At 41.6% G+C, this 18,995-nt stretch overlaps 1 protein-coding gene across 3 annotated transcripts in view; it reads right to left on the bottom strand.

Annotated features, from left to right (window-relative positions):
• The window catches only part of sdk1b (sidekick cell adhesion molecule 1b), a 255,116-nt gene that overhangs the window by 121,500 nt on the left and 114,621 nt on the right, over positions 1-18,995 (bottom strand). For all 3 annotated transcript variants that reach the window (XM_020614282.1, XM_020614284.1, XM_020614283.1), the window contains one exon: positions 5,534-5,667. In XM_020614282.1, coding sequence (XP_020469938.1) covers positions 5,534-5,667 — 134 coding nt within the window. The remainder of the gene's footprint in view (positions 1-5,533; positions 5,668-18,995) is intronic.

The raw sequence follows: 18,995 nt of genomic DNA, 5'->3' as shown, positions 1-18,995 counted from the left end.
GAGCTAGGAAGAGGCTGGGTAATGGCGGTCAGGTAGCGTGAGCTTTTAGCCTAGCATGGAGTCCTCCTCGCCTGCCCCTTTTGCATCTCTGTCTCCAGGTCGCTCTCCTGATTTCAGCCTGCTCGCTTGTGCCTGGTGCTCCAGGGACTCCCCGAGGATGGTGTTGGCTGTCCCCGCCATTGTTGCTGTTGTTGTCGCGAACAATGAGTTGTAGCTCCGGTGGTATGAAATCAGTAAATTCCCAGTGGCTTTGTGAGTTGGCGATATCCAGCAATGCCTGTCTGTTGTATGTAAGCAGCGCATGACATTGGTGCACGGCATTCAAGAGTGGAGCACGCAAACACGCTCGCCTCGGTGGGCGCCATGTTCAAGACACAGGTTTACACTGACTTCTGCCATGTTGAAATTTAAATATTGTAATTAAAGAGGTACAGTATGTTTTAAAGGGAAACACCACAGATTTTATTCATGGTGATCAGTTCAACAGTCATGGGAAGTGCTACTCATCCTACTCAACTTCAGTCTTCTTTGCTTTTGGAGAGAGCTTTGTCAAATCTGAGAAATAAGCTACGTGATGTCACCAAGGTGATTTGACCTTGGGTTTGAACACTAAACAGTTAGAAGACTGTGTTATGAACTGGCCATAGAATTTGAAAGACATGTGTTTATGAGTCTAATGAAAAGATGTTATCACATGTAAAGACTAAAAGTCAGGACATCGCTTCACCTACTGCGTTTATTTGTTTTGGTTGTTTTTATCTGTGACTTGCAAGTCCCCCAACTTTATGGAACTGAAACAAAATCACTGCAGCTTCTACATGTGCACGGATTCCTCTAGGCACAATTCAGCAACAAACGTGACATTAATACTGTAACTTCTCTATAGAAAAGATAAAGGCAGCTGATTAAAGCTGAGGTAGCACTTAAACTGCTATAACAATTATATCAGCATATATGTGTCTGCTACATTCTCTTACACACACACACACACACACACTCGTTTTTAACCTTATTTTGCCTTCTGCTCTTTCCTTCCGTCTGCTCTGCCTTCTCGTCCACATTTGTCTCATTCCTTTATTCTGTAAAGTGTGTGTCTGTGATGGTGTCCAGATATGCCGAGTGTTTCTAGACATATATTGTTTGTGTGTATGTCTGTGTGCTTTAGTGTGTGTGTGTCACCCTCCAGTGAGTGCTCACTTTAGGGATATTTTGCTGCTGGTCTGATATAAAAATCTACAAAAACCTCCAGTGGTGTGAAATGAAGAGAGGCACACAGACACGCACACACTCTTCTGAGCAACAGGGAGACTGACTGCTGTTTTGATTGACAGGTTGAGGTGTGTGTGTGTCTATTAAAGCGAGGGTGATGATAGCAGGTATGCACGAAGCTTAATTAATTGGAGAAGGGGTCTTCATCTCCTGTCACTAACAGAAATACCCTCAGGCCATTAGAACTCTCTTTGTCTTTATTGTAAACATGCACACAGTGAATCAAACACGTGTACACGGTAACTAATTGACTAGACCTGCACCTCGAGTGTGACCCCGCCTCCCTGGAGTGGTTGTGCTGATGTGATTTGCTGTGTTGACAAGATATTCAGACACCTTGTACAGTACATGTTCTGCTTTGAATATTTCAATTCCAACATCTGTCCAATCGGCCATGTTCATTAGGCAGTGGTGAGTGACTGAAATATCTTCTTTAACACCATATGTTGTCGGAGGTGATAAAAAGCTCCAGGAGCTGTTTATTTTAGAGACAGGCTGTACTTCCAGAGATTACAGCCAGTGACCTCTCACAAAGCTGTTCAGCTGCTATCAATTGTGACTGTTCCAGCTCAACCACGGATGACAGTTAGTGCTTTTTATTTTCGGCAGTCTCGTCCACAGTTACAGGATAGTGGTCAGGGACATGCAGATAATGGATCTATCAAGCTCGCTGTGTACCGCTCTCCTCTGCTTTTACAGACTTTATGGATTAGCCAAAAGATTTTGACAGTCAATCGTGGCACAGCATGAACACACAAAGACCTTTCTTCTCCATCAGTCCTGACGCTAACAGGTTGTTGGTCATATTCTCGGTCTGACTCACTTCATTAATTCTTTTTTCTGTCTATTTCTCCACCTAACTCCTTTCTCTCTCTTGTCCTTCTTTGTTGAGCACAATGCCAAATCAAAGCAAGAAAGGGGAGAATAGAAAATAGGTACCTCATTTATTCTGGTGAATTTCTGAAAAGAGAGACAATATTTTTAGAAATACAAAATTTGACTGACAGCTCTGAACTTCTGTCTTCAGATCCTGTACAGGCTGCTTAATGGAATGGAAAGAAGAAAGGGGGGAGACAGGAAATGGAGGGAGACGTAGACAGGACAGGATTTATTTAAAAAAAAAAAAAGACATACAGACAAATAGAAACACTTTCATGAGTTTATTCATGTTTTTTGTCAGGTTTTTTGTTTTATCGCTTCACTTTTATTTAATCTCATTTGCACAAATTTGATTCTTTTCTGCATATTTTCTGCTGACATCGCCGGAGCTCTCATTAATAAATCCACTGTGCTGTCTACTCAGTGTCAGGTGTAACTCTTAGTATAATAGAAACTGTTGTGATTTGTGAAACCAAAAATAGTTCATCTAAATCCAAATTGCTAAACTATAACTGATTTTTTTAAATTGTTGTCTTGCTGATAAAGTTAAGACCTGCTTATAGTCAGTGTCATCAACACCGTTCTCCTTTCTGGTTGTGTGTTAAAGGTCTAAAGACAATAAACCAAGATTCAATTCCTGCAGCCTCCATGTTTCCCATCTTTTATTGCTCCAGCTTGACTTTTTTCCCTGTCTTCACTTTATATTTATTAGGGATGGGCATTTCAAGCTAAAATACTATTTGATATTTGCTGGGACCTATATTCAGAGCCACCTTTTCGACACTTTTCGACTGCGCAGCTCGCTTGCATTATCATCACACAGTTTATCCAGTCGTGCCGTGACTGCTCTTCTCGATGGCTGTACTCTCTGAATGTAGTAAAATAATACACTCCAGGTGTGGGTAAAAGAAAGGGAAAATAGTGGCCCTTTGTTTTTAAAGGCATAACCATAGTCGTAGGACATATTCAATTAATTTTTAATTTATCAGCTATTCAAATATTTGAAAATCATTGCCAGTCCCTAATATTTACTCGATTCCTCCTCAGAATAACGAATAATGCTTTATGTTTTATAGCAAGGGATATTTACCCAGGAAATGTATATTGTAGAAAACACACACGGATAAACAGGGACAAACACACACATGCACACAGACGTTTATGGCCGAAGACTGATCAGTGAAGCCTAACTATACCCTTACCATTCCTAAAAAACACTCGAGGGAGTACTCCACACTGACAGCTGTAACAAGGAACAGTGCGTATATTTATGAGATTGTGTGTGCGCCGGCGTCTGGGTGTGTGTGCAGGGATGCCAAAGGATACGACCCTGTAAAGAGAATCTAATTAAAACTCTACACAGCCACAAGGGACAGAGCGCCTCCTCCCTCCCTCATTTAACCACAGTGAACACTTGAGCTGAAGGACTGTTAGACAGTAGACTCTATCCTTCGGCCTCCAAGGAGAAACGATACAGAAAGAAGGATACAGCGATAAAGTGATTCAAAGATAAAGGCTGTGACAGAAGCAGGAGCACAGAGAAAGGCTAAAAATCACCAGACTTGGCAGTTCCTGTGAGTAAATCCTATTTCCTCCGAAATGAACAAATGGCAGCTTGCCATTCACTAACCAAAACAAATGAATACGCAGCACAATGGCCGTGCATGTGTAATCAAATGCAAATTAAGCTCGAACATTCAGGACTTTTTGAATTAAAAAGGAGCATGCATAACTTAACCCTTTAATGCAAAAACATTTCAACAGAACTAAAATATAAAAATAACAAATAATAGTGCGGCAACCTGCAGACTAGCTGAAACCTACTGTATGAAGACCTGAAGAGCCGCACATAAGACTGTTTTCAACAACCTGTACAGATTTTTTTTTTTAGTATTTAACAATCAGGAAGGAAGAGAGGTTAAGTGACCTGCAAGTGGATTGGCTGAAGAACCTGAGCGCCAGAGAAACAATGGGGCAAGAGTTTGACAATGCTGGAGGACGGCGCCACTACTCAGAAAGAGGCAAGAAGGTTTTACCATCCTAACTTAACCCTACGAGCTACCCAGTTTTCTTTCGACGTAAGTTGCCAAATGAAGCTCTGAAACAATTTAACACAGGAGAGTAGTTACCTAGGTTATGTTACTGCTATTTTTAGGGTGCAGTTTCAACTCTGTTAAAGAAGCAACCCCCGCATCTTTCAGGAGACCAAATGACATTTACAGGTGGCATGATCTCATATTAGGATACCTGTGGGTGTTACTTTACTCAGAATAACTGCAACTTAACATTTTTGCTTGATGTCTCTGAAATAGCCGCTCGGTCTCTTTAGCGCCTAAGCTTCAACGAGCTGCTTTATGTGGTTGTCGTGTTTGCACAGAAGCGCACATTCTGGGGCGAGTGTGTGTGACAGTGTGTGTTGGTCTCTGCTTAGACTGCAAGCCATTGTGCATAAACTACATTCAAATACACATCTGTATGAGTTTGAAAGGTAATTTTGGAAATGGTGGACTTGACTATTTCATTTTAAAACTGATGGCTTAGGATTTGAATTTATGATTTAAAAGGGCTAAATGTCAGGAAATGATGCAATGAAAAAAGGCTGGTATTGTGTTAATCCAAGAGTCCTTGGATACAAATCGCCCAATACAGGACAGTCCCCTCCTCTAACGGTGGCTCTAAATATAAAGACGTTATCATTTCATTTTGTTTAAAAGGTTTTTGCCATCATGTGCTGGTTACAGGAGGAGACATGAATGCAGTTTGTGATATTCAACTATTCAGCACACTCACAATCAGCAGCTGTCTTCAACAGCCCCGAATACAATGACAGACAATTTAAACCCCAGAAATATTTGGCGATTTCACCACCCAAGCATTAGAGACTACACCTGTTGTTCTGTTGTATCGTCAGTCACTTTCGAGGGTTCACTTTTTTCCTTGGATCTCAGTGTGATGAAGTGAGTAACACTAAAAACTGCCTGCCCACAGCCCGCTGGTTCTCAGTGTCGACTTGAGTTTTCAGGACTAAATCATCTTGATTGCTTTTTTGAATTACAATAAAGACTGTGACAAATACCAGGTTAGTGGTGGCAGCCATGATTTCATAATATCGTATATATCATGCTTGAAAACATTAGAAATGGTAGGAAACAAATCTTAAACCCAACCCTAGTGATAAGTCCCTAAAAAGCCTAAAAGGGGGTGACATTAACTCATATAATGAGCAAAAGGCCTGAGTTTGAAGTGTGATTATGGAATCAAATGTTTTGTTATGAGATTAAAATTTGCTGCATGGTTTCACTGTAGTCTAAACTGATTGTGATGTTGTGGAAACACACACTGTTAATTAGGATGTTTGCTCTTCCAATCAGACAATGATTTTTACCTGAGATGCTCAGGTAGACAGCGGGACTCGTCATATTCTCTCCCGTCATCTCGTTCACCGCCTCTGCATGGTAATGTCCTGCGTCCATCGCAGTAGTTGCCAGGACAACCAGCTGATTGTCCAAAGTGATTGCTCTGTAGGGCACAAAAAAAAAAACAGAGAACAAGGGATTAGAAAACACAATCACAGCAACAGAAACCAAAATGTGACTGTCTCAGACAAGAACATGGCTCAAACTAAGACTCAGACGAGAGCAGGGTATTCTGTACATGGATCATTTAGGATTCATAAGGGGGGAAGGAAACAGTGAATACCAGCATCAGAAAAGAAAGAGGATTGAGACGGATTAAATAAATCTCTCCTCCTGTCTCAGATTGATATGTGGCTCATTTTGTGTCTCTTTCATTATTTTGGCCATTCTGGCTGTTTGTGTATTGTTTTCGGTTCTTCCTTCTTTACACGTTCATCCTCGTCTCCTCACGTACAGCAGCCGCAATCAATACAGCGCAATCAAACGCACAAGATCTAACACTGTTCGTGCATGAGCACACAGAGATAAGAAACACCTACAGACAGACTTTGTGCTGTTGTTGCTTTTCAGGGGTGTGTAGAAGGAAGACTATGTGTGAGGGAGGTGGAACGCAGGAGGGAGTCGAGGATGGTAAAATATATATTCATAGCAGTCAGATTTTCATGCGTTTGAACTTGTCTGTCTGGGAACTGATGCTGACAGGAAGTTTTCACTGATGCTACTTATGTTTTCAGAATGTCAGCGGAGTGAAATCCTCCAATATTCTAACCTGAGAGCCAGCACTGAAATGAAATCAATATGACCAAAGGGAGAATAAAGCATATTAAAGTGAGATGACTGTCTGTTATTCTTATAGACTCAGTCTGTTTATGTGCCCCCACAACACAATTACACACACAGTGTATGCTGTGTTCAGGCTGCAAAGCCCTATGAGAAAAAGTTGTGATTTCGAGCTACATAAATAAAAATAATAGAAAAAAAGATATGCAATCATTGAGAATACTGGATGCCTAAATCACATTTTTATTTGGAAAAGGAATGCACTTAGGTTTGGAAATTACTTTCAACAAAACATCTACATGTGTGTGTGTAAGATGGTTTAGTGGTGCTGAATGAACAGCGGTGGGTGCGCTCCAAAACGAGAATCACACGGTGGTAAGTTTGTGGCGGATGGACGCGGTTTCCACTCTATTTAAAGTCGATCACAAAACAGCATGACGCTTATTCTGACTTGAATCAATGGCTCTGTCTGGCAAGTAAACAAACCACCTTGTGTACTATCAGCATTTTAAATAATACAGACTAAACACATATTTCACGTGGCTTGTAGAGGCTGAGTCCAAAGGAAAAAGCTATTGAATGGTCTCCGCCAACACCATAAAGATGGAGAAGAATAAATTAAATTTTACCTTGGCCCCTCAACTTCCTGCTGTTTTTTTATAGAAACGTACACTTTTCTTAGGTGGTCACCCTGCGCTCGGTGCACTGTTATAAGTGGGATGTTAGCACAACAAAGTGGGACACAACTAAATGTGAGTTTGTTTTCTGTTTCAATTCAATTACATTTTATTTGCACTGCACCAAATCACAATAAAAGTCAGCACATCTTACTAAGCAAGGTCTAAACCTTACTATTCATATTATTATAGAGGAAAAACCCAACAAATCCCCCTTGAGCAAGCACAGCGGGGAGGAACAACCCGTTTAATGGAAGAAACCTTCCACAGACCCCGGCTGTTGGTGGGCGGCCTTCTCCCGGTTGAGGGAGTGGACACAGCAGAAAGACAACAAAAGCAATAAGATACAATAAACACAACAACAGATAATTAAACACTGGACAGGTCGATGTGGCCGGTGACTGCTCATCAAGAACGTAGAGCTCCAGAGCGAGAGACATCTACAGAAAGGCACAGATGGCATGTAGATAGATGCATGGAGAGTGAGGACAGGAGAGGAGAGCATCATGGGGCTGGCACCGGTGATCTTTTCTGCCGTCTGAACTGTCCGCTGGAGTGTGTTCCTGTCCTGTTTGGTTGCTGAACCAAACCAGACAGTGATGGATGAGCAGAGAACAGACTCGATGATGCCTCTGTAGAACTGTATCAGCAGCTGCTGAGGCAGGTTGAACTTCCTGAGCTGGTGCAGGTAGTTCATCCTCTGTTGTGCCTTTTTGACAGTGGTCTAAATGAGGTCTTACAGATGTTGCTAAAACCACTGTGCTTGATTACACATCAAGTTGTGAGGATGATTTGATTAATTTTTTCTCTAATAGTTGGGATTTTATTTGTTGTTACTACTGAGATCTAAGGGAATGTTAAGCTCAACAGCACTGTGGCTCTTTGTCAGCCTGGCTACAGTGCTGAAATAAAACCTGGGGTTGTTCTTATTTTCCTCTATCAGTGATGAATAATATGCAGTCCTGGCAGTACAAAGGGCTTTTTAGATGTTATTAAACTATCTTTCCAGGCTAAGAAATTCTCTTCTGACTTAGTGGAGCGCCACCTCCTCTCCAGTTTTCGTGAGGCCTGCTTTAGGGAGCTGAGCTGCGAGCTGTACCACGGGGTCTCCTCTGTTTCACTGCCTTCCTTTTCAGAGGGGCAACGATATCAAATGTCGTACACAGGGCAGCTGCAGTTCTATGAACAAGATTATCGACTTGTGTGGGAGTGAAGCTAAGGTGGCCTCCTTCCACTGTGTTGGCACATGGCACTGAAGAAAACAATGACAAACTTATTTCCTTAAACGTGGTAACAGCAGTGTCAGATCTACTGTAGTGGAATTGTTTCCCACATAGAGTATAATCCATTAATGGAAATTCAAAAGTTATTAGAAAATGGTCAGACTATTGAGTGTTCAGTTTCGATGCCATATGTCAGAACCAGATCAAGGGTGTGATTAAAACAGTGAGTGGGTTTATTTACAGTTTGAGAAAAGCCACTTGAGTCTAATAACGAATCAGTGAGACCAAATAAATCACTGCAATTCACTTATCGAATCATTCACTAACAAAGATTTAGATGAAAGAGATCTGATATTTAATAGTCCACATTTAATTGTCCTGTTATTTTGTTCTGTAAGAGGTATAGTCTTAATTTTAATTAGGCTCTTATGATTAACTCCTCTTGAATTGATTTATATAATTTCTGTGATTTGTTTTCATCTCATTCACAACAATTCTCTACATTCAGCACAATGAACAGCGTACGGTTCTAGTGGGTGAACAGGGATCACGGGAGTTGCTGAGAGTAAAGATGTCACATTTTTTAAGTCTATGTTCTGCTGATTCAAGAGATATTTGATAAATTGCTTGTACACTCTCCATTTACTGGTGGATTTTGTTGTAGTGAACATTGTCATCTCACTAGATCTCTTTACTTTGGTGATCGTTGCTTCTAAAATATTCCCAAATTCCTTATCCTCCACCTAACAACCTGCTCAAACAGTGTGAGGTTAAAACAATGCTGTAGTTATGTGGTATCAGTGCATAGTATCAGACAACTTCTATGAGGATGAATCAACCCTGATACTGGAATTTAAAAGTAGTGGCGCATCCCTAAATGTGATCCACCAGTATCCACAGCTTTACGGAGCCTGTGTAGCTGCACCAATGAACATGCCATCTACTGTATATCTACTGACCAAGCACGTGAAAGAGTGGATGTGCAACCAATGAGAACACAAACTGAGGAGAGGAGCGGAGAGGAGCCCTGTCTGGCACACTCACACAAGCTCATATCCACACAGAGGCGGGATTCCTCAGGTCTAATTTAGTTCCATGTGACTTCCCAGGAGAACGTCCAGAATCTCAACCACAACACTGACACACTGTTTATGTGTGCATGTTTCTGTGTGCGCATATATGTACATTCAATCGTGTCTAACAGCCTGAAATAGAGGCTTCAACCAAACCTTCCTCCTGCTCTCTCTTATCTCTCCATAGTAGGGGCGGACTGCATTCTCGCCAAGTTCTATAATGCAATTAATGGCCGTTAAGCTCATTGAGAATACTGACCAGCCTATTTTATCACATCGGTTTTACCCAGCACATGCTGATTAATAGACAGGCATGCTTCCACTTGCCTACAGTGTCAGAGGAAGGAGAGAGGCTGGGAGGGATGAGGGAATCTAAGTCCACTGCGCTATTAACATTCAAAGTCAAAGGAGCCCAGCGGGCGGGCGTGAGGCCAGCTATGATAGCAAACTAACATCTGAACATTTGGTGAGTTAAAGCTGTTCATTTATTTCCTGTGTACTATTTCCATGTGAAATTAGTTGTGATGACAGGCCGGTGGATACAGCGATCTGCGTCACGCTTTCATTTTGTTTCAAACTGGGAGGTCTCAGGCTTGGTTTCCCCTTAAATCTTAACATGGAACTTTCATTTCATTTCAGAACAGAAACGCAGAGAAAAAGAAATGAAACATGCCAATCAGAAACCAGACAACAGAAGGGAGAAGACCTCAATTCGTTTGGAATTTCCTTAAAAAAATAGTAAAGCATCCCAATTCATTCTGAGTAGCTAGAGGGCAGTTAGACAATCTCATCCTTAGAGTTATAACATAGTCAGACACACACAGGCATACAAATAGGTGTGCATGTAAACAGCTTACATGCATTTTCTCATTCATGCAATGTAGTTGAGATTTAATATAACAAAAATTCAATATGTAACTTTCTGCTCTCTTTTACTTCTATATTTATTTAAACAGGGGGAAAATGGTCTGGCCTTTTAATTAAAGACAAACTCAGTCGTAAAACTGCGCATGACTCTGCATACTTATGTGTGTGCATGTGTGTGATAGTCTATCCCCAGGCAGAGGAGGGAAATTAAAAGACAGTAATCAACTACATCCTATTCCTTGGTCCTTCTACATTCCTCCCTGTAGCCCTCATCTCCCCTTCAAATAATAAAAAACAGCCTCGGACTCTTTCTCTCAAATCCCATTTTCCATTCTCGCTCAGATTACAATCTGCACATTTCTGTCTTGGTTTCTTTCAATTTTCTCTCTCTCTCTTTCTCTCACGCTGTCCATTTTCCACTTCACTTTATACGAGTGTCCTGTCTTACCTTTCCAGTCCCTCCCCAAACTTTCTGAACCAAAGCACCAAGCCAGATTGGTCTTTCATTAACTCTCTGGCCCCAAGGCTCATTTAATAAACACTCACAGGTTTCCACACTGCGAGACTGACTGCTGAACACACACACCCACATACAAATGTGCCAAGAGTTAATTAGCACACACATGTCAAAGGCCAGAGTGAGCGAGTCAGTGCATCGGTGAGTTTTTGTGTGTGTTTGTTTAGTGTATGTGTGTGTCAGTTCTGTGGACTGACTCTCCTGCCAGCAGAGCCCACCTCACCCCTGTCTGCCCTCCCTCTCTCTCTCTCTGATAGGCAGTGCGCCACCTTCTTAAACCACAGTGTGTCTAACACACGGCAACTCGGGGTGGAGGAGTGTGGCAGCCGGGCAGAAGGAGGAGTACTCCACTGTAAACAGAGCCCAGGCAGCAGGCTTTTTGGCAGCTTCATCTCAAAAGCAAGTGCCAGCAAGCCACCCACACATACACTTGTGTGCATACACACACTTTCTCACACAGTCAGGAGCATTGCAGCCGTTTCGACCGGATCTTAGGATTGGTGTTTAAATAAGAGGACACATGAATTCATCCTCTGTTGGACTGATTTATAGCAAACATACACAGGTTAAAGCCTGCTTAACGCCACACTGTATGTGTGCGTGTATGTGCGTGGACCTGTAAAAATCCTGCTTAAAGTGAAGATTTTGTTATTACAAGCTTTACACCGAGTTGAGATATTCAATTTTTTTTTTTTTTAAGTATTCCTGCTCTCAAAATTGCCTGTCAGCTTGAGTTGTGGTGTGGTGTTTTCTATCCCAAAGTAATTGGTAACTATAAAACTCAGCTGCAGAGAATGCATTGTTCTGCATACAGAGAGGAGGGGGAAGCTCCGGCACCATATTCATCAATAAATTCTGGGCTTTCTTTTGGCTTTTGTTCTTCTTCACCTGCACAACTGCAATTATTACAAACCCTACCATAACAAGTCATCCTTACTGGTAAAGGCATTATTTTCTTAATAAGCCCTTAACATGGCTTTTTTCTGTTGGAATTTCGTTTCAGAAACAGACAAGACAAACCTATAATGTCACTGAACTCTATGGGGTTACATGTGTAAGTCGAGAAGTGCATTCCTGTGATCGATGAGCCTGGCTGGTTCACTTGGCTTCAATGCACAGTGACTCAGTACGAACACAAAGCCGGTAGCAGAGTATTTTTCACTGATTTCAAGAAACGCACTCCCTCGGCAGCTAAATGCAATGCCTGACGACCAGTTCCTGTTGTGCGGCCTCGGGCTAAACCGGGCACAAAGAGAAGCTGCATGTCTTTGATGATAAAAGATATTGTATACAACTGTAATGCAGCAGTGTCGACTGAGGAAAAAAGAGGAATGATCCTGGTAGTGGCCAGAGAAAAGGAAATGATGAAAAGAACTAAACTTTTCCTTCAAGGGTTGCACATACTGTAGTTTTGGAAACTATGGCAGATCTGTTTTTGTAATGGGATTACACAGCCTAACCGAGTTAAGACTGAGAACTGGGCCACTGCCAGGAGCTCTTGACATTCTGCTGCCAGCAGCTTTGGTGACTTCCCCGGCATAATTCAAATGAAGTTATTGTTGACACAGCCTTGGGCTGACTATTTGTTTTACAGTATATTTGATGAACATTCTCAGTCACAATGACTCAAAATTATCTTTAAAATAACACGTGTTAAAGTTTCTGATTGCTGAAAAAAAAGTCTACAGGCTAAATTAAGATTCAACAAGTCTGAGCAAATTATTATCCTTGTGTTTTTGTGTATATCTGCTTTTTGGCTTTAACACTGAAGTTCATTTTGTATGAAATTCAATTATTTAGAAAGTCTAAAGGAAGTGTGGAGGATATTTACTTCTATCACAGCAGTACTGTAAGGCAGTCAAGTCATCAGTTCACAGCTTGACTGTCATCAGTGTGTGGTTCTAGTACAAACAAAAGGGCAGCACCACCATCAAAATTCAAAGGATATGACTGAAACCTGCTGTTACTTCAAAACTGACTGACAGGTCTTTTGAAACACAGCTTCATAATGGACAACAACTAAGTCATTAATGCTTTCAGATGCTGTCAGAGCCTTTTTATATCAATAACATTTGTATGTACATCAGTAGAGGTGGTTTACCGTTTCAAATATGACCAGTAACTAAACACAAAAGAGCAGAGATTTTCCATCTTCTCTCAAATATTCAGCTTTTAAATAATGCGCCATATGCTGATCATGTAAAATGTATGTGGATCAAAACTGGGACTTTAATAAAATTGTGAGGCCTCACACTACATTCGATCAGTGGCGGCACAGCAGCGTCCCACAGCTGGAGTGTCATGGGTATCCCTGCTGCAAGACACATTAACTTAAATAAAGATCCCCCCAAACGGTTAAAAACAGAAAAGGTCTGCTATACTTTCATCTTGTATCAGTATTCAACAAAAGGCAGAAGACAAAACATCCACAAAACATCCCTACATCTCTATAATAAGTGTGTTGGAGCTGAACCAAATGAGAAGAAATAATGGAAGCAGGCTGCTGATGCATAAAAAATGTGCATCAACTATTTAGAAGGCCTGGATTGTGTCTGTCTCAATTTAAATCAAGGCCAAAACAGTTTGGACTACATTAAAATGATGACAGGGAAACATTCATGTTCATTAAAGACACCCGTTGGGCACATTCAGAGCCACACAGTCAGACCTACAACCATGCAACCAACTACAGGATGCAGTACATGGCTAAAAATACCTGAAGAGCCGAGCAAAGGATATTGTTGTGAATATTACATCTGGATGTGATTACTGAAACAAGCAGCTGATTAATCAATTAGTCAACTGACAGAAACTTAATGAACTGTTTTCAAAATCAGTGAATCATTTCAGTTTTGTTTTGTCATGCATTAATGCAAAACACTGTCTGGTTCCAACTTAGCTGTGAGGATTTGCTGCTTTTCTCTGTTTTATTAAATTGTAAATTGAAAATCTATGGGTTTTGGACTGCAAGCCAGACTAAACAAAACATCTAAAGACATCAACTTGCACACTAGGAAATTATAGTGGGCCTTAGATTACTGAACATCGTCCAGCGCTATGGAAATGATTAAGCTGCAACAAAAGCTTCCACTGTTCTGGACGTTTTTCCCACAAGACATGTGAACGTGGCTGCAGGGATTGTGTCCCATTCAGCCACAAGAGCGTCAGTGATGTTGGGACATTGATGCTGATAAGGCCTGACTATCAGTCTGTGTTCCAGTATATCCCAGAGGTGTTGGATGGGGTTGAGGTCTGGGCTCTGTGCAGGCAATTGTTCTGTTTCAAACTGGGCAAACTGTGCCTTTATGGACCACCGGGAGACTGTACAGGAGACTGTTCAGCCACAGGAACTCAATGACTCAATTGTTTTCTACTTCTGTTAAAGACAGACAGTCTGTCTCTGTCATTCAGCTCCACATACACCCTGTTATTCACAGCGTTTGATTGATCATGGTGAACATGTAAGGACAACTGCTGGACCGCCTTCACGAATGTCCCTGTTAGGTGGTGACTGAATACATCTGCGGCTGCTTCAGTCAAATGCATCTTTACTACCTATGTGCATAGTTAACCAACACAAAAACATCAACCTGATGAGTTGAACATTTATCGGTGCAGTGTGTGAGATTTAGTAACACCTAGCGGTGAGGTTGCATATTCCAACATTCAGCAAAGCTCTCATACGTAGCGTCCGACAGCCCTCACCGCTGTTTCACAGCACCCTCGGAAAACAAGTGTGGCTGAAGTAGAAGCTAATGGTGGCTCACTTGACCACAGTGGGTTTCCCAGCACTGGCCATGTTCTAGCCAAAGCTTTCAAAGAACAACTTGCATTTAGGTTAATTTACTTGTTTGGAAAACATCAACCTGATGAGTTGAACATTTATCGGTGCAGTGTGTGAGATTTAGTAACACCTAGCGGTGAGGTTGCATATTCCAACATTCAGCAAAGCTCTCATACGTAGCGTCCGACAGCCCTCACCGCTAATTCTAGGCTAAAGAAAATGCAACAATTCTTATTTTCTGTTGATTACACATTAATGAAAACATAATTAATCATACTATAGCCTGTTTCTTCTAATAAAGCCTTTTAGAGTCTACACAATGCACCTTTAATCAAAATATGACTGAAAAACAAAAACAGCTTCTTCTTCAACACTTTCTTAGGGACCCTGCAGTCTCAAACCAATGTCCCTGAAAGTATCAGGCCCACGCACTTTAGTGTATAACCCAACTCCTCTCAAAGGTCAAAACTATATTTCCATTTCCGTCCACGCCTTATTAATAACTCAACCCCCAATCTAATGTTGTTCACTAGTAATGTCTTACTTCTGCTTGATGAATCTTGATGATTTTTCCACTCAGAGAAATACAGCCTGGATATGTGACTGCACAAGAGACCAATAAAGAGAGGGAGAAGGCGGGGAAAAAGAAAGATGGTAGAGGTTACAACAGTAATGAACACTAATGTGTTGGCGAGAGATTTGAACAGCCCCTTTACCAACTCAGAAAACATTTCCCTACCTTCTGCAGTTCTGAGACTTGTAATTAACACAGTGCCTCGATCACGAGCTTGCGTCCTCAATCACCTTTACAGTTCCCTCAAACGGTCAAACGGACACAGAAAGGGGGACTTTTCTATGGAGGCTCTCCAGCTTGGCCCGGCGCCACTGCCAATAAGTCCTCCAAAAAACACACACAGGTAGAGGAAGTGCAAGCCCGCATACATATAGTTGAGTATCCTTGTGTTCACACAGCTGAGGGCCTGCAGTCTGAAAGTAATTTGTGTGTGAGTGAGTGAGAGAGAGAGAGTGAGAGACTAAAAGGGCTGTGGAACAGACTATGTTTGTACTGTCCCCTGGCATGGCCTGAGGGACAGGCAAAGAGATGGGGGAAGCCAACGGTACAGGAAAAGAAAGCAAAGCAGGGCAAGGGTGATTTGAAGGCAGGAAGAGAGGAGAGGAGAGAAGGATGGGGTTAGATGCTGAGTAAACAGATGAGGGAGACTTCTCTCTCCACTGTTTGTTCAGCTACAAGAGCTCCACAGCTTACTTCTGTTCTACCTCTGCTTTCTATCTGTCTGTCTCTTTGTCATCTGTGCACATACCGCTACTCTCATACGTGCACACAGAAAAACATCCAACTTCCATAGCTGTCATAACAGGTTGCACATTAACTCCACAGTACAAGACCACATTATTCTAACAAGGAGGGTGGATGGATGTTAACAACTCCTTTTGTGTGACTGTGTGTGACTGTGTGTGAGTGTGTGCGTGCAGCGGAGTGACTGTAGTAGTCCCATTAGGTGGATGGATCTCTAGACGAATGGCTATTATCCTAATTAGCACTAATTATGCCTGCTTCCAATTAACCACAAAACTGGTGATGACTTCGCTCGCTGTCTTTCCATCTCTCTCTCTCTCTCTCTCTGAGATGGAGAAACACACCTTATTCTGAAACACCATCTCTCCCAGCTGCTCAGATAAAAAGACCAGCTGAACACAGAGGCTGTAATCTTCACACCAGTAATCCTTCATTTTCTAATTTGGGTTCATATGACTTTGGTAACCTGAAATAAAGAGTGTGACACCAGAGCTTTACATTTTTCTTGTGCAACATGGAAATCACTGAGAGTCTACCTGGAGGCAGGAGTGAAGGAGTATTTGCAAAGTCTGTTCAAGGACTGTTCTAACTTACACACATTGTGTAAAACATGGGGGATCTCTGGGGCAAATCCCAGTGAGCAGGCGGCTGATATAGACGAAACCATTCACAACCAGTGGGCCACGGCCCACCGGTGCATTTTGTAAACAAAATGTTTAATCAATTGATTGACAAAATAATTGGCAGATTACACAATTAAATGCAGCCCCAATTAAACACATAAAAAAAAAAATAATTGGCAGATTACACAATTAAACACATAAAAAATGCTACAAACAGAGATATTAAAGGAATAATGGCCTTGGTATAAATGGTAGAGTGAAATCTATGAGGGCTGAAAACATTTAATCACCACATGGCTCACAGCATATCCTCACTGTTTTCATGTGTGCATTTAAGTGTTTACATAGTTGCACACAGGGTCACACTGCTAATTTATAAAAACACATTCACATATTGCTAATTAAATGCAGACAAATTGCTTCCTGTAGCTGTAAAGGTCAGTAGTAATAGTATAAAGTAAACAAGCAGAGTGCTCCTGCTTTGTTAAAAAACGGCAACACAACTGCACAGTTACAGCATCTCCTATAAAACAAGTTCTCACAGTAAATGACACCAATATCACCCTGCTGACTGGAAATCAATACAATGCAAAATAATAATAAAAAAAGATTCTGCCTAAAGGTGAAATATTTCACACTACTCCGTAAAAACATTACCACACATTTGCTGTCAAAGATGTCGTGAAGCCTGTAGCTACAGTGTCAGCGAATGCACCACTCACACCGACCTGTTCCTTTTACTAAAGCCATACAGGGTCATACAAAAATTGCTTTGTCCTTTTTCTTGCAACTGGGCTTTTTTTTTTCTAAGCACAAATACAGAAACCGAGAGTACACAGTAGCCAGTACAGGCCAGCATGTAAACTAATTACCGAAGTCTAACCATAAACATACTATATGTCTATTGATGTGCATTTAATACACTACAATGTCTTAAACATAAAATCTATATCAAAGTGAAGAAAGCCTGCCAGAAAATACATGAAAGGTCCAAAGTCCAACAACTAAAGCAACAAAAATGATTTTTTTTTTTACACTTTCATGTTGAAATAGCAGGCGGCGATGCGAGCTCAATTTCATGCTAAAAAGGTACCAAAATTGCAGAGTCCCACCTGCTCGACATAAACACAACCTCAGCTGCAACCCCGCCCACTTTGGCGATGCCGCTTTGTTTGGAGCCAGAAAAATTGCCCAAGAGACGCAAGTGCACAATGAACTGCTGACGTAAATGTCTCAGTGGATACTGTTTGTGCAGCAGCACAAAATTAAAGCCTATGTGAGTGTGATCCAAAGTACATGTGCCTGTTTGTGTGAATGTGTGATTGCACAATACGGAATGTGTATTAGTTATGGTACACCGTAATTACCTGGGAAGCCAAGGCGATAGTGACTATTAGGAACCCTGTAGCACAACCTACTATAGCGGGACAGGAAGAGAGAAACCAGTTGAGATTTCAACACTAAATCTAAGTGTGTGAACTAAAGAACAGAGGACAACAGGTCGCCATTTTAAACACTGCCAATGCATTTATTTCTTGACATAGAACCCGGAGTCGTAAACATTAAACTCCCTCATGGATACAGGAGCACAGAGGTTAGAGCACACAAAGCGAGAATGTAATTTCCCGCGAGCAGATGTTCTCAAATTTAGCCTTTATTTGTGCCTGAGACAACAAAAACTTGTGATCTTCTGCTTATTGATCCGGCTCTCTGATCTCAAGGATGTCATCTGATATTAACCAGTCAATCAGCATTCTGCTCTGTCTGGCTCTACACTGTGGAGGATGGCAAACAAAAATGTGCACAATAATCTTTTGAGTGAAATGTGTTTTTATTTACAACCTGTTTTGCATTTTCTTTATTTGTTCATCCATTTTTTCATGGTCCCTTCTGTGGTAATCACCTGTCAGCCACAGTGCCAAAACTAAACCTTCATCAGTCACTCCTCGCGTCTCTGAGTACACTCTCACTCTCCCCTCTTCATTCTCCCATTTGCTTTCCCTCCCTCTGTTGTGTCAATAGGTTAGGAACTCTTTCTAGTGACAGATGTGTGTGTCCAAGCTATGACTGTGTGTGTGTGTGTGTGTGTGTGTGTGTGTGCAAGTGTACACAGTCTGGTCAGTGATGGATACAGTATGTATGTGGCAAATAATTAAAAGTGTGATTAGTGAATAATTAAAGGAGGCCTCTGTCTTTAGAATGTTTAATGACTTTAGAGAGGACACACGAACACACACTCGAGGCTGGCAGGTGGCAGTGTGTTGGGTCAGGCTGTGACAGGGGAATAATGATTCCTCATGGGCTGTAGGGAAGGAGACACAAATAGAAAGAGGAGATGAAGAGAGGTGAGGAAAAGGGGGTAAAAGCAAACCAAATACAGACAACAGATAGTGCACCTTTCAAAGATAGGCATCCATAAAATTAATCATCATCAGCACGAGCTACACCGGCTGTACGTGTGCTTGCACACATACAAACACACTTCTTTCACTCTTTTCTGTCTTTGAGTGATCAGTTCAGACAGAAGCAGCTTCTCTCTGGCAGACAGCAACAGATGAGCAGACAGTCA

Source organism: Monopterus albus, unplaced genomic scaffold (assembly GCF_001952655.1).
Source record: "Monopterus albus unplaced genomic scaffold, M_albus_1.0 scaffold144.1, whole genome shotgun sequence".
NCBI lineage: Eukaryota > Metazoa > Chordata > Actinopteri > Synbranchiformes > Synbranchidae > Monopterus > Monopterus albus.
The sequence above is the reverse complement of the archived record's forward strand: the minus strand, read 5'-3'. Positions and strand labels throughout refer to the sequence as shown.